General features: G+C 46.2%; 1 protein-coding gene across 2 annotated transcripts in view; it reads left to right on the top strand.

Moving 5' to 3' along the window:
* The window catches only part of POLR1B (RNA polymerase I subunit B), a 35658-nt gene extending 16278 nt beyond the window's left edge, over positions 1-19380 (top strand). For both annotated transcript variants that reach the window (XM_065400804.1, XM_065400802.1), the window contains 9 exons: positions 1582-1753; positions 6974-7145; positions 8066-8347; positions 8927-9060; positions 9482-9652; positions 10057-10213; positions 14218-14414; positions 15335-15588; positions 17401-19380. In XM_065400804.1, the coding sequence (XP_065256876.1) occupies positions 1582-1753; positions 6974-7145; positions 8066-8347; positions 8927-9060; positions 9482-9652; positions 10057-10213; positions 14218-14414; positions 15335-15588; positions 17401-18283 (2422 nt within the window). In that variant the 3' untranslated portion in view covers positions 18284-19380. The remainder of the gene's footprint in view (positions 1-1581; positions 1754-6973; positions 7146-8065; positions 8348-8926; positions 9061-9481; positions 9653-10056; positions 10214-14217; positions 14415-15334; positions 15589-17400) is intronic.
* Positions 19381-24254: the final 4874 nt, after the last annotated feature.

Raw genomic sequence — 24254 nt, 5'->3', positions numbered from 1 at the left:
TAGGTAGAGGAGAGAAAATAAACACTTGCTCCATGGAATAACATAGGACACTGCATTCCATTCTAGTTTTAACTTCGAATATTCTTAAGGGGGGGAGGAGGAAGTGGTATTAGGGAATCCTTGGTTCAGAGTACAGGTGTTTTGAGTTGAGGAGCTCTTGCTTCCAGCCCTTGAAAGGAACTGATTGGAAGGTTCCAGAGTCCTTGAGATACCTGTAGTTAGAGCATGGTCAGTGCGGCAGAGACCTCAAGCCAGCCTACTGGTGACTCAAAGGGTTAAAAATGTTAAGAGTCAGAGTCATCTGGAAGGTCAAGAGTCGGGAGTAAGAATCCTTCATGATGGTCTTCAGAGGATCGGAATGTCAAGGTTAAACTCTCTCTTTTTCCTTTCAAAATATCCTGGGCTGTTTGTCAATGTGGACTAATCTGCACATTTTGTCCATCAGAAAGGGCTTTCAGTTGAAGTGTGAGGTGAGACAGGAGGAAGCTGAAGGCACTAGATAGGGTATGCACCTCGTTCGATTGGGCTTTGGTGATTATAACTTGCATATTTTGAAAGAGAAAATTTTCCTGCCAAGTTTTGGCCCAGAGAGGACCTTTATAGTTGAGTCATAAACACTTGAATACAAGGGAGTGCAGGGTGGAAACACTGATCGGGCCAATCATGGCAATACCTGATCATGGCACTTGCTTCTGGGAAAGTAAGCTTGTAGCTGATCTGCTCTGACAGGAATTTAGGAAGTCTGTACTTCGTCTTGCCCACGTTAAGCAGTATTCAGACCAAAATTTTATAACTGAGTGCTCTGCTGGGACATGATAGGAGGTTTGATTGTGATGTTGCATGGCAGTAACAGAGTTTTAGTGAGTACATTTTCTATTTACCATTTATTCTGGGGGAGACAAAGTAGGTGAGGTTATATCTTTTACTGAACCAGCTTCTGTTGGTGGAAGGGAAAAGTTAGAAAGCTGTGTCCCTTCCACCAGCAGAAGTTGATCCAGTAAAAGATATAACCTTGCCTACCTTGTCTCTCTCCTATCCTGGAAGCAACATGGCTACGGTAACACTGAAAACATGTATTTTGAGTGCATTTTGTGTTACTGTTTCTCTATGGAACAGAGTTAATGATGCACATATATGATTGCACCACATTTTATGTGAAATCCGTGTACAAAATTTAGCCTTCGTGTGGACCTGTCTCAAAATACTCCATGGCAACATGAATAATTTTGTGCTTAAGTCAATTTAGTGCTTAAAAAGGTGTAGAATTAACATTCCAGGAGTCTCTCTTCATCCAAATAACAGGCACAGTACTGGTGGCAGCAGTACGGGCTCACCTGCTGATGTGCCTCAGTCGCGTGCTGGAAGATTGCATCTCTAAGGATGATGAGAGGGAAGTCTCTAAATCCTTTAAGTCCATTGAAATTTCGGAAAACAGCCCAGACGTGTGGGGAAAACTGTTATGCAGCTTAACTTTTGAGTTAGTGAATAAGAGTTTGGTCAAGGGCTGTTCAGGCAGGAGCTTGGAACATAGATCCTGTTAGAGATGGAGTTAATTGGCCCCTTTTCTTCCTATTCCTACAGTCAGTGCATCTGTATCCACTTGAAAACCAAAACTGAGAAGTTCTACTTGCTTTGTCTGATGACCCGGAAGCTGTTTGCTTTTGCCAAAGAAGAGTGCATGGAGGAGAATCCAGACAGCCTTATGAATCAGGAGGTGCTTACCCCAGGGCAGCTTTACCTCATGTTCTTAAAGGTAATGCCTTCAAGTGTTTAAAGCTGTGAGTGGCAGGAGAACCTCTAGATACATAGAAAAGAGAGCAAATCTGTATCCAGCATGTGGGGTATTTGAATGACTCGTATAAGAGGAGTTTGTGAGGAGGCAGCTGGGCTCTGGTGGATCATGCCGAGGGCTGAGCTTCAAGAGATCTAGGTGTTGTTTCCAACTCTGCCCCTGGTTTGCTGTGTGACCTTGGATATGTCACTTAACCTTTCTGTGCCTGTTAGCCTGTCTGTGAAATAGGGATGATGCTCTTTGCTCATCCTCGTTTGTTAGAGCACTATAACATCTCCAGCGAGAGCGAAGTATTAGCCACTAAACACACCACACACAGGATTCTCACTCCTGAATTCGCATCTCAGCTTCCCAGCATAAAGCTGGCACCACTCCCTCAGTCAACACCTGTGCCGAATGCTGCCGGCAGATCCCGGTCTTACCGAGCTCAGGCCTACACTCTGAGGATTTCACTTTTGAGTCACTCCAGACCAACCTTGTGTCAGCTGTAGCACTGCAGGTATGTTCTTCATTTCCCAAGTGTTCAAGGAGACATCTGTAGGCAGATTTCACACCCACGTACATCACATGAGACACTCAGGCAGCACTGATGTTGGATATGACCATTTGTACAGGACATCTTTCTACCACAAGTCCACAAGCCTGCTTTGTCCTTCTTCAAAACCATCTCTAGAAAGGAAAGCTCAGAAACCCCTAAGTATGCTAAGATGCATGGAGGCACCAGGCATCATAAGACACTGAGTAGGATGTGCTGAGTTAAGTGCTTTGAGGTGGAGTAGCTAAGAGTGTATTTGGCTGCATCAATACAGGGGAGCTGATCCAATGCACCAAAGATAACAAGGAAAAGTTTGCATCAGGGCTGCAGTAAAGTGCACCGAATGATTGGAGAGCAAATGACTGCACCAGAGCCCCGAACTGCTGCCAGTTCTGGGGAGCAAGCACCAAAGGGTGCCGTGATATCTGAACATGTTGGGAGAGTGCTTTGAGATACTGTTCGAATCGAGTGACCAAAGCACCAGTGGATGGCGTTTTGGGACAGGAGTGTCAACACACACACTCACACTCGATTGGCATTGGTGCCTGAGCTGAAATGCTTTCAGAAACCATAACTGTAGGAGATGCAGGTGGCAGAAGCTATGGGTGCATTTGCTCAACACTAATAATCAGTGGGGATTACAAATTAGAATAACTGTAGCTGCAAATATTCATTTTGTGTCTTTCTCTTGTTGTATAGGACGTGGTTCTCAACCAGGGGTCCAGGCCCCCTGGGGGGCCATGAGCAGGTTTCAGGGGGGCCACCAGGCAGGGCCAGCATTAGATTTGCTGTGGCCCAGGACAGAAAGCTGAAGCCCCACTGCCTGGGGCTGAAGCCAAAGCCTGAGCAACTTAGCCTCACGGGGCCCTCTGTGGCGTGGGCCCCCAGGCAATTGCCCTGCTTGCTACCCCCTAACACTGGCCCTGGCTTTTATATGCAGAAAACCAGTTTCTGTGGCACAGATGGGCCATGGAATTTTTATAGCATGTTGGGGGGGGGGGCTCGGAAAGGAAACGGTTGAGAGCCCCTGGTATAGGAGACCTTTGTGCTATGTCTGTTCGGAGCCCTGTAGAACTGAGGCATTTGCAATACTGGTCTGTGTTCTGAAACAAAGACTATCCGTTTAACTGTTAATGAGCTCGTTCAGAAAGGAGTAGCGATGCAGGGCATCACAGCAAGGAGTAAGATTGTGATTGTGATCATTGGTCTCTTTTAAAAGACAAGGAAGGATGGGCTTGTAGTTAAAGCATTGGGCTGGGACTTGGGAGATCTGGGCTCCATTTCTGGCTTTGCCACTGATTTCCTGTGTGACTTGATTTGTCATTTAATATCTCTTCACCTTGATTTCTCCATCAGTAAAATATACCTCGCACCATGCAGCTCTGATGTCAGGTTTAGTGCCCCCCTCTATCTGACATAATTCATAAAATTGGTTAAACGGAAGATTCAAAGTAGTCTAGATTGGTATTTTATTTCTATAGTGCTTTTTATCTGATCTCAGAGCATTTTAGGGAGCAATTAAGTATGTGAAGAAGCGACAGCATTCTGGCAAATTTAGTAATTGTAATTTTAGAATCTTCACATGTGCTGTTGAATAACAGATGTAAATTAACGGAGATGGAAATGGATGTATGTCACCAGACTGGTGTGAGCTGGGAGCAAGATTTGCCTAGAACAGTAGTTGGTTCACTTATTCTTTAATATTTTTATGCCCTCCTTGCAATGATGATTCAGAAATAAAAAATGAATCTTGACTATCAGCATAGGAGTAAAATATCAACGGTAATTAAGGAAATCCAGTCAAAATAAAATGCATTAATTTTTGGAGCAGTTTACAGACTTAATAGGAATAAGCAAAATCAATTCAGGGTGGGGGAAATCCTCCGTTACCATAAATCATTTAGTTATCAAGGGCAGCAATTAAGTCAGGTAAGAGCCTTTTCAGACCCTTTAGGTAGGTTAGGCAAGGAGTTCTCTTGTGCTGCTGAATGCACTTGGAGACAGTCCTACAACCATACTGACATCCTTCACTTCAAGCTTAGTCTCTGGCTTCTTAGATATACCATCTTCCTTTCCAAAAAGCTTTACTTCTCAGTAATCCATTACAGTATACCATCAAACGCTGCAGACTTTTGTATCGTCAATTCTCTCCTGAAACCCTGCTTCACCACACTTATTTGTGCACAAGATCTGACTAACAGCTTCAGCAACAAAACTGACATTCTCCAGCAATACATGTCCTCAGTTTTTCCTACTTTTCCCTCTGTATATCTCATCCGTTTACATGCCTGTCATTCTTGGTGGCGCCTTTGATTCTCTCCCTCTTTGACAGCTCCCTGCCCTCTGACTCCTCTTCCTCTGTGTGGTCTTGCTCCCTTCACCTTGGGGGGGGAAATTCTGAATTCCCACCCCCCTCTCACTCTCGGTGTCTCCAGTGGGCTTCGCTCATGGTGACCTTCACTCCTATTCCTTCAGCTCACACCTGGATCCCATTTTAGTTCAGTTCCTGTCCTCCTCACTCCATCAAAACTGCCCCAACAAAGGTCACAAATGCCCTTCTCCTAGCTGAATCTTTTCACACCTATCTGTTGGTGTTCCTCAAAGTTCTGCCTTCAGGCCCCTCCTCTCTTCCTTGTGCATTCTCTTGGCAATCCCATCCATTCCCTTGTTTCAGATGTCCTTCGTGTCTTAGCCTTGCAGCTCCAGGGTGATCTTCTGACTCTTATCTACCCCCGCACTAGATTTTGTGAAGACTTGCTCTTTAATGTTACTTTCCCTTGCTTTATCCACCTGTGTGCTGCTCCTCTCCCCTTCTCTTCTCTGGTTTTCCTGCTTCTCACTTCTCCAACAACTATCCAAAATTTTACTACTGAAGTCATCTCCTCAAGGCTCCTCCTTGAATCACTGTTGGTTTACTGTGGAAAATTAAAACTCGTTGTTCCTACCTTCAAGCCCCAACCTAATGTCCACAACTACATCTTTGCTTTAATTTCTCCCTACTCCCCCTTGTGCTGCCTATGGGACTCCCCGGCCCTTGTCATACTATTCCTTCTATCCTTCATTCTGCTTTTCGCAGTTTGTTTTGTTGTCTCTTCACCTGGAATACTTATTTGGCAACACAGCTGTCTGCTGCCTTTTCACCAATAATTATTGTTTTAGGCCTCTTTTTGTCCTGTCTGTTTTAGACTGTAAGCTCTTTAGAACAGATTTGTCTTACTCTGCTTTGTAAAGTACCACATACTTTTATGGAGCTATGTGAGTAATCTATTAATAATAATAATAATAATAATTATTATTATTATTATTTTGTTTTATTATTATATTATGTCTTGCCCATTTCTGGGCCTTTCCTCATTGTAATATGGAAGTATTCCTGTTCTAAAAGTTCTCAGTGTAGATCTATAAAAATATGTCACTGTAAAGCATTTATAATGCACAGTAAGAGCATGCAACCCCCAAATATCCCCATCTGTGCTGTCCGACTCAGTGGGTAACCCATGCCTAACTAATTCTTTAGAGCACGTCTATTTGCCATAGCTTTAAAATCTGCTTTTAGCATCGTTTTTTAATAGAAGTTTGTGTTTGGAAGAACAGAACTCCCCTGCTACTGCAGTGGCTTGTGCCTTTGGAATTGAAGAAGAAAATCTAAATCCAAGGTGTTTAAAGGCTTATGATGTGTTGTGTTGAAGGAAGCCCCACCTTCATTCCAGGGAGTGGAAACCCTGGGGCCTGAGGTGGGTTGTCTGGACTCAGACGGAATAGCTAGCCCTGAACCAATAAGCCGTGCTTTACTAGCTGGCTGCAGCCCTGCTCTGGCCCACTTGTGGAGGAGTCAACCACCCCTTCCAGGCGTGTTTGAATGATAACCTATGATGTCTTTACCTTGAATTAGCTTGGCTGTATGCAGAGGATTTCTTTTAATAAAAAGTTGGAAGCAGTGGCAAATACCTTACTCTTCCCTGTTCTCAGAATGGTGAACATCTGAGCTCATTCAAGTACCAAAATTACAACCCAAACGAACCTCCAAAAGCAATCATCTAAAATGTTTATCACGTTGTCTGAGAAGCATCTCTCTTGGTGATATATATACGTTTCTAAAAACTTGAGCTTCCAAGTCAAATTATTCCTTTTTTGTAAGGCAGCTCTACCCTTCGCTGGTTGTCACTTCATCAGCGTGTTCAATGTCCAGTAAACCAAAAGGTCGAATGTACTTGCAATGATGACGACACATTTCGGGAGATGTTGAATTGTTGCAGAGTAATACACTTATGCTGCATATTGCATTAATAATCCACTTCACTTTTTATGGGTTTCTCCACATACTTAAGAAATTCATACCTGTAGTTGGTAAATCAGGAGATGATTGCAAAACTGGTGGATTGTGCCCTGCATTTCACTGACAGTGTGCCTTTCAGTGTTGAAATGGTATCATTAACATAATTTGGGGGAGGTGGGGATTAATCTAGAATGATAGAAATTAACGACGGGTAGTCTTAGCTAATCATCAAAAGATCATCTAGTTCATCCTTCTGTCAATGTGGGAGGGTCCGTACAGTATATTAATCAGTAACATCGCATGCTTCAGACACAGGGCTGTTTCATGTTTTTACTTTCCTAGTTTAACACATCTCATTTTTAAACCTTAGGAGAGGATGGAAGCTTGGTTGCTTTCTGTTAAAGTAGCCTTGGACAAAAGATCTCAAAAGACCAATATAACCATCAATTCAGAAAATATGATGAAGCTATTCAGCATGGGAATTGATGTTACAAGGCCATTTGAATATCTCCTTGCTACTGGTAACCTGCGCTCTAAAACAGGTACATTTTATCTTGAACTTCATTCCATTCCTGCGATACAATTTTAGCACTTCACAGAGCGATGCTGATGGAAATACTTTTTTTTCAAGCCTCTTCTCTTAAAGTTTCATTTTGTCTACTGAATATTTGCTCAAGTTGAATTCATGCAGCTCATTATGAACAAGAAGCTTTTTGACAAAAGGATTAGATTTTTCCTCAGACTTGGATCATATGTATATTAAAATATACACATTATTTATATTCAGATACAGGATTTTATAAATATCTTTACATTTAGCATTGCTAAAAGAAGCCGCATTGATTGCTTTGAAAATAATGTCCGTTCTCCATAGAAAAGGCACAGCATGGTGTATGGAAGTGCTAGCTACTTCTCTGTACTCCCTCCCCTCTGAGTTAGAAACTACGGCACTTGGATAGTTTATCACCAGAGCCCATTCAATCCTTGGTCTGTGCACTGAGGCTGCAAACATAATGTCTATTATGATACTGTTTTATGTCCACTAGAGACTGGGCTCAGACTACAATAGGCCAGAAAATTTCCAGTGAGGTGAAAAGTCAATGAAAAATAGGGAAACAAATTGATAAAATTTTTATGGAAAAAACTGAGTTTTGCAGTCAGCTTTGAGACAGTTAACTCACTTCACATAGCGCGCTGAACAGGTGTGAGTAACTTTTGGTTGCTACCAATTTGAGCTGGATTTGACCCAGTGACCTGGCGTGTAAAGGCTGTATAGCCCCCTGCCATCCACTGAACCCCTCAAATGTAGATATAGCTTAATGAGCTGAGAATCTCTCCTTTTATGTCAATCTTTTAGACTTCTATGCATGAGTCTAATGAAGATGATTTATAGAATTGTATTTTGCAAATGTCCTTCATTAGTATCAGCTCACACATTAAATCTGGCTTTTGTTTTTTAAAGGTCTGGGTATGCTACAAGATTCTGGTCTGTGTGTGGTGGCAGACAAGCTGAATTTTATTCGTTACCTGTCCCATTTTCGCTGCGTACACAGAGGTGCTGCGTTTGCCAAGATGAGAACCACCACAGTGCGCAAACTGCTCCCAGAATCCTGGGGCTTCCTGTGCCCTGTGCACACCCCCGACGGAGAGCCCTGTGGGTTGATGAACCATATTACGACTGTCTGTGAAATAGTGACGCAGTCAGCCTACACCTTGTCCCTGCCACCTTTGCTCTGCTCCTTAGGTAGGTTCCATTGAGTTAATAACTTAAGAAAACTTGGACCCCACAGACCCGTGTCTTCACTGGATATCATTACAACAAAAACACTTCAACATGGCTAAACCTGCATTTTGGTTAATGACAAAAATAATGTATTGCTTACACAGCACTGACATTTTTAAAATGTTGTTTGAATAGCAATACATTTACTTGGGGGTATTGAACTAATAAAAGCTGCATACTGTAGAATGAGCAGGTTCATGTGTACAGAAAGATAAATGCACAGAAATGTCTCCAAAAAGTGTCATTATTTGCACATTTATAAGGTCACCAATGACTATTTAGTAAAAGAACAACTCATCTAAGCATTTTATTTTTTTGTGATCATCAAACCACTTTTTATTGTTTTAAATCTGGATATAATTCAGGCAGCATCCTGGAAAAATAGCGTATACCTGATATTTAGATTCTTAATATATGTAGTGGGCAAAGCAAAATGTAAAGCATTTCTTATATGCCGGTCTAGAATGTTTCTAAGATCCTGAGGAGTGTTGGTGTGGATCACTACTTTCAGCATTAATGGTTTCCTTGGTTCTTTCCCAGGTGTCACTCCCGTTGATGGGACTCCAAGCCAACCCTATGCAGAGTGTTACCCAGTTACACTGGATGGCTCGTTAGTGGGCTGGGTAGAAAAAGATATGGCTCCTACGATTGCAGATACTCTCCGGCACTTTAAGGTTGCCTTGTTTGATGTGACTTGACTTAAAAGAAGCAGTTTTTTAACTTCTCCCAAATGTTTCCTTCCTTCATTTTTATGCCTGACTGATTCATTTGGTTTTATTTGAATTTTAAGAATTGAATTTTATCACGTTCTTATTTAATTTTATATTATGATTATTTTATACCTATTTATAAGGCATTGCCACCAAGGCATTGCAGCATCAAGGTATTTGTTGGTTAATGCAATTGTTTTTCTCCAGTTTTGTAGAGATTTTGATGCAAATATTTTTTAAAAAAATATATGAAACAGTGAATTTGTGTAGCTACTTGTGTGGCTAAAATTTTCATTTGGAGGGGAAAATAGGCTATTGGATGCAAAAAAATCTTCATTTATTACACATTTTCTAACTAGCTTTTTTTCTGTGCATGTGAGAACAGGTAATGCAAGAAAAGAAAATTCCAGCTTGGACTGAGGTAGTCCTTATTCCAATGACCGGAAAACCTAGTCTGTATCCAGGATTATTCATTTTTACTACCCCTTGCAGGATGGTTCGGCCTGTGAGAAATTTGGCCTTGGGAAAGGAAGAATTGATTGGTACTCTGGAACAGGTACTGTGCATGGGTCTGTCTAACGTGTTTGTTTATTACAAAGCAGTAGCCATTAGAGAAAAGTCTTTGATACAAAAATAAGACACCTTACAAAAATATCTGTGAAAGGAACAATAAAGGGGAGGTGGAAGCTGATCTTGTCAAAAGGGCTATTAAGTTTGCTTGGGTTTAGTGCGCTAGCGCAGATGAGAACTAGCATGAATATGTCTACACAAGCTGAGATCACATCCCTAGCTCAGGGTAGAAGTAGCCATAGTTATGTTGGTTTTTGCATAGCCCTTTTTACACACTAATACACTAAGTTATCAAATAGAGCAGCTGGAGCTATGAAGGTGATTGGAGACAACTTTATTTACCTTTAAAAAGATCAATTTGATAATTAAATTGGACTTTGCTTATCTCAGGTCTTCATGAACATTGCTGTCCTTGAGGATGAAATTGTGCCTGGCGTGACCACTCACCAGGAGCTCTTTCCTCATAGCATGTTGAGTGTGGTAGCCAACTTCATTCCATTCTCTGATCACAACCAGAGTCCCAGAAACATGTACCAATGCCAGATGGGTAAGTACTGTGCTAAATATTGCCATCAAACAATCCCCAAGTTTCCACATGCACAGGAGGAAGGAAAAGAATCAGATCCTTGACTCCTTCATTCCCCTTTCCTTTGTATCCTCCTTAGCTTTGCAGGAGGGGGAGAACCTCCAACAAACCTTAGGGGGACTATTGGTTCCCCTCACAACGTCATGGGACTTGGGAGGCTCATTAGTATCCCTTGCGAGCCTTGCAAAGGAAAGGGCTTAAGAGCCCTTGTTTCTTATGTGTAGTGCTGAGCTCTCTGGAGCTGATGTTCTCCAACTTGAATTTTTGGTAGGAGAAGTTACTGTTTCAAATTATGGTCAAAGGCACAAGAGGGAAATTGGGTTTCTTTCTTTCCTTTTTTTTTTTTGGCTATTAAGTGGCAAATGTGTTGAGAGTGTGTGTGTGTCTGCCTGCTATATTTTCAGGGATCCTAATTCAAGAACCCATCCTCCACTTCACTTCAAAATTTGAAGAAAATGTCTACAAAGAAATTTCTTAACCCCATCAGATAGATGTGACTCATGCCTGAAAGCATGAGAGTTTATATCATTTCTAAACATTGGGGGTTTATTACTGTCGGATGAAATTGTGTATGTTCTCATTAAACTATGTAAATTCCTAATCCTTTTTGACTCCTACGAAGTTCTTGGTCTCTGTGATATCTATTGGCAATGAGTTCTACAGCTCAGTTATTCTTGCGGGGGGCGTGTGTGTGTGTGTGAGAGAGAGAGAGAGATCTATCTCCAAGGGTAGTGGCTAAGCTCAGGGGATGGCACGTGAATGGCCTGGACTTGTGCCCCACAGCTGTCCTCGAGGGACAGTTCTTGCAGTATCTAGTGGCCTTAGAGTGGTATCCTTGCTGATGGTATTAACTGCCTTGGATACCATTGACCATGAGGTGTGTGGACTTGTTTCTGATCCATAGCAGCGATGGGTGGGATGCTCTAAATGGTCCTGGTCTTGCCTTGCTGAGTGCCCTCAGAGGGTGGTGTGGGGTAACTACTCCTCCCTGAGGCACTCTCTTGTTAAACAAGAGGGGTGATATGTATGTGAGGCCATTGGGAGGCTTAGTGATGAGGCGTGGGTTGCAGTATGCTGCTAACAGACCGCTCTACATCTCCATGTCCTCTGACCTGGCCAGAGCTGTCCATTGTAGTGCTCCATGTCTGGGGGAGACTGGCACAGCTATGAGGGCTAACTGGCTGAGACTCCATCCCAGACAAGATGGAGGTGTTGCAGATTGGTTGGGGGAAACAATCGGAAGATAGAACAGGAATAATACTGGCCATTTTGAGGTGTGTCTGCGCCATCAGTGGATCAGGTTTGCAGTCTGGGCTCCGGTAACACTCAGATGCTATTAGAAGAGCAGGTAGCTGCCACAGCAAGATCACCTCTTTCTCCCTCCCCGAAGCATCACATGGCTAAGAGATTGAGTCCATTTCCTTTGGATGCAGACCATGCAACTGTTATCCAGACCTTTGTCACTTTGCAAGGTGCTCTCTGGGAGGCTACATCTTAAATCTATCTGGAAACCGCATCTTGTACAGAACTTGGCAGCCTCTGTGTTAAGCAGTATGTATTTCATGGTCATATTAAACTGGATCTCTGATCTGCACTGAGGGCCTGTTGGTTTCTGGGTTGACTTTGTGTTGTTTTAGACATATCAAGCCCTAAAATGGCCTGGCTTTAGGCCCCTCCCCGTGACATACTACCACAGTTGTGGTTAGTGAAGGCACTTGAGCTAAAGTTTCAGTGGTATAAATGAGAGAGAGTACAGCTGGCAGGTGTTGAGAGAAGAGTGAGGTTGTGGACTCCAGGTTGGCTTTTGTTGGTGGAGTTTATTAAATGTTTGTTAAATCCCTGGTGCTGCTGGCATGGTGCTATTGATGGGTGATTGCCAGAGTCTGCATGGTTTGTATTTTAAGACAGGTTTCAGAGTAGCAGCCGTGTTAGTCTGTATCCGCAAAAAGAACAGGAGTACTTGTGGCACCTTAGAGACTAACAAATTTATTAGAGCATAAGCTTTCGTGGGCTACAGCCCACTTCTTCGGATGCATATAGAGTGAAACATATATTGAGGAGATATATATACACACCTACAGAGAGCATGAACAGGTGGGAGTTGTCTTACCAACTCTGAGAGGCCAATTAAGTAAGAGAGAAAAAACTTTTGAAGTGATAATCAAGATAGCTCAGTACAGACAGTTTGATAAGAAGCAAGTGTGAGAATACTTACAAGGGGAGATAGATTCAATGTTTGTAATGGCTCAGCCATTCCCAGTCCTTATTTAATCCTGAGTTGATTGTGTCTAGTTTGCATATCAATTCAAGCTCAGCAGTCTCTCGTTGGAGTCTGTTTTTGAAGTTTTTCTGTTTTAAGATAGCCACCCGCAGGTCTGTCATTGAATGGCCAGACAGGTTAAAGTGTTCTCCCACTGGTTTTTGAGTATTATGATTCCTGATGTCAGATTTGTGTCCATTAATTCTTTTGCGTAGAGACTGTCCGGTTTGGCCAATGTACATGGCAGAGAGGCATTGCTGGCACATGATGGCATATATCACATTGGTAGATGTGCAGGTGAACGAGCCCCTGATGGTATGGCTGATGTGATTAGGCCCTATGATGATGTCACTTGAATAGATATGTGGACAGAGTTGGCATCGGGCTTTGTTACAAGGATAGGTTCCTGGGTCAGTGTTTTTGTTCAGTGATGTGTGGTTGCTGGTGAGTATTTGCTTTAGGTTGGGGGGTTGTCTGTAAGCGAGGACAGGTTTGTCTCCCAAGATCTGTGAGAGTAAAGGATCATCTTTCAGGATAGGTTGTAGATCTCTGATAATGCGCTGGAGAGGTTTTAGTTGGGGGCTGAAGGTGACAGCTAGTGGTGTTCTGTTATTTTCTTTGTTGGCCCTGTCTTGTAGGAGGTGACTTCTGGGTACTCGTCTGGCTCTGTCAATCTGTTTTTTCACTTCAGCAGGTGGGTATTGTAGTTTTAAGAATGCTTGATAGAGATCTTGTAGGTGCTTGTCTCTATCTGAGGGATTGGAGCAAATGCGGTTATATCTTAGAGATTGGCTGTAGACAATGGATCGTGTGGTGTGTCCTGGATGGAAGCTGGAGGCATGTAGGTAAGTGTAGCGGTCAGTAGGTTTCCGGTATAGGGTGGTATTTATGTGACCATTGCTTATTAGCACAGTAGTGTCCAGGAAATGGACCGCTTGTGTGGATTGATCTAGGCTGAGGTTGATGGTGATGGTATTTTAAGAGTTTACCAAGGGAACTCACTGCTTGGGATTGGTGTTCTTTTCCATACATCCCTAAGTGAAACCCTAATACAACCCTAAATGAAAAAGTGCTTCAAGAGCTCAGAATTCCACCTTACGCCTGCTAGGCAGCGGAGACCAAGGAGTAGGGAATCCTATCGGAAAGGTTTTGAAGAAGCAGATTTGTAGCTCAGTCATTTTCCCATAGTCTTCTGAAAATAGTAAACTGAATAAAATAGCAACCCATTGTTCAGAAGTTGCATCGCTTATCAATATTCAGACCAGGAGTTAAAAGATATTTTATAGTATGAAAATGTAGGACAGAAGAGACATAAGTGAAATGTCACATGCAGAAAACCTTGATTTTAATTTTTTATGGTAAGTGTGAAATTGACATTCCATCTGGATATGTTAGAATTACTGTAAGAGGGAGAATGTTAAAAATAAACCTTATTAAATGATAGGAATGGAACTGAATTACTAAAGGAGTTTAAGTAGTAGTTTGCAATTTGTGATTCAGGAGCAGGAAGGGAAGTTCTTATCTGCATCAGTGCAGTCTTAAAATGAAAGCTTAGGAGGACTTTTTGGATTTGGGGAAAACATCAACTTTTTCTCCATACATAAGAAGAGACTCTGCAGGCTGGATCAGTTTTATCCCTACCAAAGCCATGACAGAACATTGTGATTTTTTGCTACTGGATTAATCCGGCTCTTTTTTGTTCTAGGCAAGCAAACTATGGGCTTTCCACTTCTGACTTACCAGGATCGCTCAGATAATAAACTGTACCGACTTCAGACCCCGCAAAGCCCCTTGGTGCGTCCGTCCATGTATGATTACTATGACATGGACAATTATCCAGTCGGTACCAATGCAATCGTTGCTGTCATCTCCTACACTGGCTATGACATGGAAGATGCAATGGTAAGTCATTGAAAAGGAAATGGAATATATTGCCTTGTCTGTGTCACCTGGGGACTGGAGTGTGAACATCAGTTCTACAACCCACTGGCTATGTTGATTCTCAGTTAAGTCATGAATTAAACATCTGTTTGTTTGAGGGTTTTTTTTTTGCCAATTACTCAATCTTAGTTTGCCACACAGTGGGTGCGCACACAAGAGCAAGGAAATGAAAAGCCACCTAATGAAAAGTCTGCTTCTCCACCGACAGGCTGCCCCCCACAGTTCAGACTCTGCTGTGGAGAGTCTGGGGAGCAGGTCTCCCCCATGATGTGCTTTTCTCTGCCGTTCCCCCCTGGCTCTGCTGCCCAGTCTGCCTTCCTACTGGTCTGGGGAATGCTGAGCGAGGCTGTGCAGCAGGGCCAGAAGGGCAACATCAGAAGGTGGAAGTAGCAGTTGGTAAGAGTTTACTTGCCTGCTTTTGCTGGCGCACAAATTTCCCCGTCTAGTAAAGAAGGGAAAATAAATGATTTTTTCACATTTATGATGTGGGAGCTGTGACTGGCATCGGCCCCATTGTGCTAGGCGCTGGCCTTGCACCATTTGAGAAGTGGGTCATGTCTGAGCGGTGGCGTGTGGGAAGTGTGTGTGGTGTTTATGGGACTGTGATTATTAATGGGGGGGGTGATTATTTAGCTAGAGGGATGTTTAAAAAAAAAAGTGGGTCACAGCAATATGTAAATGCTTCCTCTGCCGAGGTTCAGAAACATCTGTGGGCAGAGGAAGGGGAATATAGAAGCCTCGGGGGAGTGACTGTGTAAAATGGAGAGACTGAAATCAGACATGAAGTGTGTTCATCGTGTTTAAAACTGATTGTTTTTGGTAAGTCAGCTTTGAAGCAGCCTCGCTGAAGGGACTCTGGTTTCTTGGGGTGTTTTGTTCAGATTGTAAGTAAGGCTTCGTGGGAGAGAGGATTTGCCCACGGCAGCGTTTACAAGACAGAGAGCATAGATCTTGCTGAAAAAATCAAACAAGGAGATGACAGTCTGGTGTTTGGAGTCAAGCCTGGTGATCCAAGGGTTATACAGAATCTGGACGCTGACGGACTGCCGCACATTGGATCCATACTGCAGTATGGGGACCCTTACTACAGCTACCTGAACCTCAGTACTGGGGAGAGCTTCATAACCTATTACAAGTGAGTTCAGAGCTCAGCTGTCCTGGTTACCATCTCAAATGTAGAGTTCTGAGAACTGCTCTGATATGCAGACAGCCCTGTAGGGTTTAAGAGTCCTTTATTCGTTCCCTGATCATTCCAGAGAATGAAAGCATCTGTATCTCTTTTTATAAAACAACTCTCGCTGGATGCATGCACTGTAGGGAAGAGTAATTAATATTGCAGATGGATTTCACACCAGTATATTGGCTTTCCTCTGAGCCCTGCAAGTGTTGAAAAGCTGCAGATGCTTCTTCACAAAGCCAGGGAAAGACCCACACAAAAGGTGGGCTTATCACAAAGTAAAATTGGAGACAGTTCTGGTGAGGAGAGCTTGTGCATTTGAGATTCCTCCCACTCTCCACTACTCCTCCTGCAGCCATTCTGTGTGTAGTACTACACTGCTTTCCTACTCTGTGGCTTCTTTCACGAGAATTTCTTAAGGCACTCTGGGTAAGATTTTTACAGGTGCTTAAGCAACTGAGGAGCCTAAGTTCTGGTGACTTCCAATGAGAGGTGCGTAGGATCTAAGTCACTCTGGAAAATGGGAGCTAGGCTCCTACATCGCTCAGGCAGTTGTTTTCAGTTACCCCATTGCTGGGAGATAAGTGGTATCCCTGTCTTACTCGTGGAGAAACCAAGGCACAGAGTCTGTGGCAGAACTAGGAATAGAACCCACCTGTCATGACACCCTGTCAGTGCGCTAGCTAGACATGTAGGATCAGTGACCTTCCTCTGTGGGGGTGGGTGATGGCCTCCTCCAGCTGTTGATCTTCATGCCCAGAATGTTAAAGGTGACACAAAAAGGATATTTTAAAAATTGGGCTTATAAAAAAAGGCCTAAAAGATGGTGGTTTTGGGGGGGAGCGGGCTGGTTCTGCTGTTTGTATTATACCTTAGAAATATCAGGAATCTCAAGGTTTGTCTTCCTTTTTTCCCCTGGGGGATCCCAGAGATATTTGTGAGATTTGACACCTTAAACTAAGGGGACAAAGGTGTTGAATCTTTTAACAAGAACAACCTTCCCTTTACTAAAATATTAGTTGCTGACGTTAAACAGGCATTAACAAAAACAAACATTTTTGAATATTCTGACTAAAAATGGCCTACCCCTTTCAAATCATCAGCTCTCTCTCTCTGTGGGCGCTTGTGATCTCACTGTTTCACTAATTCTCTAGTCCTCTTAGTCTGCAGTCAAGACTAGACATGAATCTCTAATGGAAAGGGGAAGAGAGGGCAAAATGAAAAGCCTTTTAAAAAAAAAACAACAAAAAACACAACTTTCAGGTCTTTATAGTTCATGATGATGTAATAAAAATAAAGGGGCAAAAGTCCACTTTTTCTCATTTGCAGGTCACATTTAAAGTGTAAAGAAACTTACCAGGTATTGAAACTCAGCTTGACCATCAATTCCCACAGTGCAAAGATTAATTAGTTTTAATTGCTTCTTACTCTACATTGTTCATGGTGCATAAATCAAAAATCTTTTAGAAATCCTAGTTTTGATTATTGTATTAGAAATGACTTGAGCAGCCTTTGAGGAACCCGTTTCTCAAGTGTAATGCTTTCTAAAACCAACCCGAATGTAGCTTCGATCTCCATGCTTACAAAATGGCTTCTTCCTTGAGGAAATGCTGAGTTTCCCAAGACAGCCAGTTCATTTCACATAGCTTGGCTGTACTACTTATAAAGTCTCTTTCTAAAAGCAGTTTCCAGGCAAAAGTTCCTGGCACAGAGCTGCCAAGTTAACAACTTTGAAACTTTCATTGACTTTCTTTATTTTCCCCTTCCCAGGAGTAAGGAAAGTTGCATTGTGGATAACATCAAAGTGTGCAGCAATGACAGTGGAAATGGAAAATTTAAAAGTGTTTGCATCACTATGAGAATCCCTCGTAATCCAACTATTGGGGACAAATTTGCCAGCCGACATGGACAGAAGGGTATTTTGAGCAGACTCTGGCCAGTTGAGGACATGCCATTTACAGAGAGTGGAATGGTTCCAGATATTCTCTTCAATCCTCATGGCTTTCCATCCCGAATGACCATTGGAATGCTGATTGAGAGCATGGCAGGGAAGTCTGCAGCATTGCATGGCCTCTGTCACGATGCCACCCCCTTCACGTTTTCGGAGGAGAACTCTGCCTTGGAATACTTTGGCAAGATGTTGAAGGCTGCTGGCTATAACTACTATGGAACAGAGAGGATGTACAGTGGAATCAGTGGGGTGGAACTGGAGGCAGACATTTTTATTGGAGTTGTATACTATCAACGCCTGCGTCACATGGTTTCGGACAAGTTCCAAGTGAGGACGACAGGAGCTAGAGATAAAGTCACCAACCAGCCCATCGGTGGGAGGAATGTCCAGGGTGGGATTCGCTTCGGAGAGATGGAACGCGATGCCTTGTTGGCTCACGGCACGTCCTTCTTGCTGCATGACCGTCTCTTCAACTGTTCCGATCGTTCTGTGGCCCACGTCTGTGTCAAGTGTGGCAGTTTGCTTTCTCCTTTGTTGGAGAAGCCTCCGCCTTCCTGGTCCACAACACGCAATAGGAAATACTACTGTACTGTGTGCAATCAGAGCGACACAATCGACACTGTTTCTGTGCCTTATGTCTTCCGGTATTTTGTGGCTGAGTTGGCAGCCATGAACATAAAAGTGAAACTCGATGTGAATTAACTGTGGACGTGAATAGCAATTCAAGTACTCTAGAAAAACTAATTTTTAAATGTCCAGATTTTTCTGTCAGAGGATTTAAAAGGACTATTGACTCGTAGCTTGAAATCCTGCAACAGCTGTGGGATTAGTTTGATTTGTGTACTTAAACTGGGGAGATAATCTGCTAAATTACTTAGCAATCAAATGGAGAAGCGGTACAGATCCCTTAACAGTCACTGTTAGCTCTGTAACAGTCCTCTCTGCTTGTGTTTCATATTAGCCAAAAATCTCTTTATGAAAACTGAGCAGTGCCAATGCTTTATTGGACTAGTGGGTTGGGAATTAAAGCGTTAACTCCTTGTCCCAGATACTGCATCTTGTAACTGTGTGATGGCTGTTCCAGGTGGGGGTGTACCACAGTTGTGCTGAAGAGGTTAAATAAAGTGGAATGTCATTGAACACTGGAAGATCACCAAAAGCCTTTGTTAAAGGAGCAAACGTAATGCCTTAACAGTGTCCCTGTCATGTGCAGCCAGCCAGGAAAAATCATTTCTTTGCCTATTTGAGAAATACATCTGCAATGATTAAAGGGGAAAACACTTGTGATTTGAAGGCACGGCCCAAAGTCAGGGCATGGTAGAGTGGCACTGCTCTAGGAGAGAGCCTGCATCAGAGAGGCACGGTCTGTCATAGTGCCGAGAGTGCAGTCTGCTCCATTCACTGGGGGGAGGAGATTGCCCCATTCTGCCAGCCAGTGTGAAGGGGGCAGGCTCTTGCTAGCCCCAGGGCAGCAGCACAAGTTCTTGCTCACCCCTCAGCAGCCACTTGGGCCATTCACAATCTGGGCTTTAAGTCTGATGACTTCCTGCTATCTCTGCTTCTCTCAGTGTGTGAACAGTTAACACAGACTAGTTACCTTCACTTTGGTTACAGCCAGGTTCTAGTCAGTGTCTCTTCCTGGTTCTCAGTCCTAGCGTAATTTGGGCTGCAAACACTGCAGCAGCAACATTTAAGCCTTGTCCCTTGTTTAATTTTATTTTTTATTCCATGGAAACGTGACTCTGGTTTTGTAAAAGTTCATTTTTAACTAACCTAAACTTGTGGCAAAATAAATCTTTTTATATTACGGATGAGAGAAATAGTACTTTATTCAGATCTTGGAAAAATAGTAAAATACCCTGCGGTATTAAATATAAGTAATAACTAAAACAAATTAGGTGTTTTTACTAAATATTATTGAGTGGTGCTTCAAAAATGTTAGTCAGTTGCAAGTTCATAGTATATTTCTAGCAATTATTGTAAAACTAAAAATGGAAAAATCATTAGTTGTAGCTGCAGCATGGTTTCTGTTTACAGCTGAAATTTGCGACCTCTCGAAAATCCAAGTCCATCTTATGCCAATTCAGGGCCCAGGGTAGAATCTGCTGCACATTGGAGGACATCCTGAAACACTGGTTGCCTCCCCCCAATGATAGGTTTTCAAAATTTCACAATTTTTTACTCCCATCTCTGCACAAAAAAGGTTTTTTTTTAATGGGGGCAGGCTCCGCTGGACAGCAGAGATACCAGCCCTCCCTGATTTTCCATAATCCTCCCAGTGTTTAAATGTAATTATGACATTGCTTAAATCTACAAATTTTGCAATTACATTTAAAAACCAGAAGGATTGCGTGTGTTGTGTGTCACTCACCTCTCAGGATTGACAAACCCAGAGCTGCAGCATTGTTCTTCTCCTGTGCAGATCAGAGTCGTCTGCAGCCCAGCCCTATATTTTGTCGGCCAGCTGAGGGAGACTCGCAGGGTCATGCTGGTGACACCCCCTGATGGGGACCCCGTCCCAGGCCGGTGCTGAACACATGGCTGGCTGCCACAGACGAAATGAGCCAGATACACCAAAAAACCACGTGAAGTGGTTTCCAAAGTGTGTGCGAACAAGTGAGGATGTGGCCAATGTCATGGTCAGACCTGGTCATGGCTATTGATGTTACTAAATGTTACTTCAGCTTGTTACCACTGTTATTACTGTAACATGCACAGAAGTGAATCTGAAATGCACCACAAGCGTTCACGGCGCTACCCCAGGCCCTCTCTCTGTATTTGGCTTTGCACTTTTGCACTACTCCAAGCAGCCTCCAATAATAAACCAGAGCAGGGCCAGCATTAAACTCGCTGGGGCCCAGGGCAGAAAGGGGCTTGTGCAGGTCATCCGGCCAGCTGGCTGGTGGAGAGGCTAGGGCTGTGCAGGTTGGCCGTGACATCAATGAAAACAAAGTACCAAGCCAGGATTAACACTCACCATGACACGTGCGTGTGCTTGTCGAAGACACCCCCACGTCTAAACAGAATTGTTGATCAGCAACAAGTTTCACACTGAGTAAGTAAAACAAAAACAATCCGTTTATTTTTGTACCTATATTCTTTTCTTTTGTATACTACAGGTGTGTGTGTTTAGCTGTATATAGTTTAATATAGTTTTTCATCTACTGGATATGCAGAAAAACAGTTGTGGCACAAGTGGGCTGTGGCATTTTTATAGCATGTTGTGAGGGCTCCGAAAGAAAGGTTGAGAACCCCAGCTCTCATGCATTTATATTCTAACCCCCCTGTGAGGCAGGACAGGGCTGCTATGTCCCCATTGGACAGATGGGGGACAGGAACACCCCGGAAGCATCTCTGAATCATTGTCACTGTGGTTTGGTTTTGAGGAGGATTCTAGCTTTTAAGTGACTGGTAGAACGTAGGCCCCTGACGCTCCATCCCCCGTGGTGTTCCCTGCACACCTCGAGGAGAGTCTCTGGAGAGGGAGAAGCCTGTTTAGTTTGTGCTGGTTTGACCAAGAATCCTCTGCAGATGCTGCCAGTCGGTCATTTCACTTGGGTGTGAATGTCCCCATCTGCTGCAAGAGCCAGTTGAGACAGGTCCCGTTGTATCATTTCAGGTAATGAGCAGTATCTTACACGTCCTCTCTGCTCTAGCTGCCACCATCTCCCCAGTCAGAACAGGCTTTAGTCTGAGTGGGGGTCTGCCTTCCCCAGCCTGACACCCAGTGGCTTCTTATCAGGCACCTTCTACCCCAAGAAAGGAGGGTTGCTAGGGAGGCGGGGGGGGGAGAGAGGCCATTAGCCTGTCAGGTTTTTCCCTTAAAAAACAAACCCGAAAGTCCTGAGTGATAATGAGCGAGCGGCAGGGCCAGGTGCAGCAGCACCAGCGCCAAACAGCTGCTCCTTGTCTGTGGTTGCAGCCAAACCACGTTCAGCACCAGTTCAGCTACCCTGACCGCGGACACTGCAAGCAGTGGCTCTTTGCGGGGTACATCTGGCTGGAGTGTGAATGCTGCATGCTAGCAATGCCGGGTAGAGCTACCAACCTAGATCCAGTTATCCGCCGTTAAGGAGAGCAGGCTCGCTGTTCTTACTCGATATAGCCCAGAAATAGCTGTAACGGCCACTGCCACACCCCACTGTAACCGGGGCGCTGGGCATGTCGGACGGAGCGGCCTGGTCTCAGGACGGGGCACTGGGCGTGTCGGACGGAGCGGCCTGGTCTCAGGACGGGCGCTGGGCGTATTGGACAGAGCGGCCTGGTCTCAGGACGGGCGCTGGGCGTGTCGGACGGAGCGGCCCGGTCTCAGGACGGGGCATGTTGGACGGAGCAGCCTGGTCTCAGGACGGGGCGCCGGACGTGTCGGACGGAGCGGCCCGGTCTCAGGACGGGGCGCCGGACGGAGCGGCCCGGTCTCAGGACGGGGCGCCGGACGGAGCGGCCCGGTCTCAGGACCGGGCGCCGGGCGTGTCGGACGGAGCGGCCCGGTCTCAGGTCTGGGCGCTGGGCGCGTCGGACGGAGCGGCCCGGTCTCAGGACCGGGCGTGTCGGACGGAGCGGCCCGGTCTCAGGACGGGGCGCCGGGCGTGTCGGACGGAGCGGCCCGGTCTCAGGACGGGGCGCCGGGCGTGTCGGACGGAGCGGCCCGGTCTCAGGACGGGGCGCCGGGCGTGTTGGACGGAGCGGCCCGGTCTCAGGACGGGGCGCCGGGCGTGTCGGACGGAGCGGCCCGGTCTCAGGACGGGGCGCCGGGCGTGTCGGACGGAGCGGCCCGGTCTCAGGTCCGGGCGCCGGGCGTGTCGGACGGAGCGGCCCGGTCTCAGGTCCGGGCGCTGGACGTATTGGACGGAGCCGTGATGAATCTGAGCCCAGGGGCCAGAGAGAGGCTTCCACAGCTGGGCACACGCCTCTCCAGGTCCTTCAGCTGTGCCCAGCAAGGGGGGACTGACGGTTGCAGGCCGGTCCCATGCGGCCCTGTAACGCCCGCCGGAGTCCGCGTGCCCGAGCTCGCCCCTCCTGCAGCTTGAGCCCAGGCAGGCGCGGTTCCCGGGGCCGGGCGCAGAGCGGGGGCCCGGAGAGCTCGCGTCAGGGCTGCGGGGGCTCGGCCGGCCGGGCCCGCTCCCAGGGCTTGGGCCTGCGGGCCAGGCGCGAGGGGGTGGGGCTCGCCAGGCTCGCCGTGACGTTGGGCCTGTGGAGGCCGGGCACGTCCTGGCCGCTCCGCACCAGGCGGAGGATCTCGGAGAAGGAGGCCGGGGGCGCTGGGGCTGGGGCCGGGCCTGGGCCCGCCTGGCTCCGCGGCTCCGCGCCGGGCTCCATGGGCGGCGAGGGGCAGGATCGGGCCCCGCCCGGCAGCGGGGAGGGGGAGTGGCCGGTACCACTCCAGCCACATGGGGGGGGATGGGAGGTACCACTTTAGCCGGGGCGGGGGTGTGTGTGGAATGTACCAGGAGCTGCGCTGCTCTCCTGGCTCCGTGCAGTTCTGGCTGCAGTGACATTGGCCCGTAGGCTGTGACCAAAGCACTGCACGGGCCGTGGCACTGCCCTCGGCTACCCCCTTCACTGCACGTGCTGTGTCACTGCCCTCTGTTATCCCCCTGCACTGCACGGGCCGTGGCACTGCCCTCTGTTATCCCGCTGCACTGCACGGGCCGTGGCACTGCCCCCAGCGCTCCCCCCTGCACTGCACGGGCTGTGGCACTGCCCTCTGTTATCCCCCTGCACTGCACGGGCTGTGGCACTGCCCCCAGCGCTCCCCCCTGCACTGCACGGGCTGTGGCACTGCCCTCTGTTATCCCCCTGCACTGCACGGGCTGTGGCACTGCCCCCAGCTCCCCCCTGCACTGCACGGGCCATAGCACTGCACTCAGCTACCATACAGAGCCTGGAGCAAATGGGCTCCTTCCCACACGTCCCGCACCTTGGCCTCTGGTGTGCCCCAGTGATTGCCCCACATACACATCATGGCAGCAACTCTCCCCTACACACCCCACTAGCTGCAAGGGAACCTCACAGCAATTCCCCCCACACACACCGTGAGCCCTGGAGAGAGCCTCACAGTGACACACAAACACACCCCCACGCACAACACCCTCCCGAGAGGGCGCCTTGCAGTGACTCCCCCACCCAGGAGTGACCTTAGTCTGCACCCTGGATTCACAGCCACTGGTGCAGCTCCTGCTTGCTCCCATCGCTGAGACCCCTGCCCAGGCACACGCCGTGCCAAACCATCCAGCACCATCCATGGGACCCTGTGGCACACTGCATCGCCGTTTGTCATGTTCCCCTCCCCTTAGCTGGGTACTGGGTAAGAACAGCGAGTGGCTCTCCTGTCCTGTTCTCGCCTCCCCCCCCCAAGCCCTGGGCCTGAGTCTTCTTCAGGACCGATGTCAGCAGGGGGTACTCACCTCCTGGCTGCTTGGAGGGGCCGGCAGGAGTCATAGACTCCAGGCTGTAGGCACTGGCCGCCCAGCAGTGCAGGCAAGGGGAAATGGAGTTTACCCAGTTTATAGCATTTAGGTTAGATTAGCTGACCCAGTTCTTTGGTTACCACTATACCACTGGGGCTACCTGTGCATGGCCCCTCCCCAATGCCACACCCGTATGCCAGTGTTGGGGGCACTCCTCCCCTCAGCCCCATGCTCTCTGGGCCTGATCCCTGCAGCCTGCCCCC

This window comes from Emys orbicularis, chromosome 3, assembly GCF_028017835.1.
Source record: "Emys orbicularis isolate rEmyOrb1 chromosome 3, rEmyOrb1.hap1, whole genome shotgun sequence".
In the NCBI taxonomy this organism is placed as follows: Eukaryota; Metazoa; Chordata; order Testudines; family Emydidae; genus Emys; species Emys orbicularis.
This window is presented reverse-complemented; position numbering and strand designations above follow the sequence as displayed.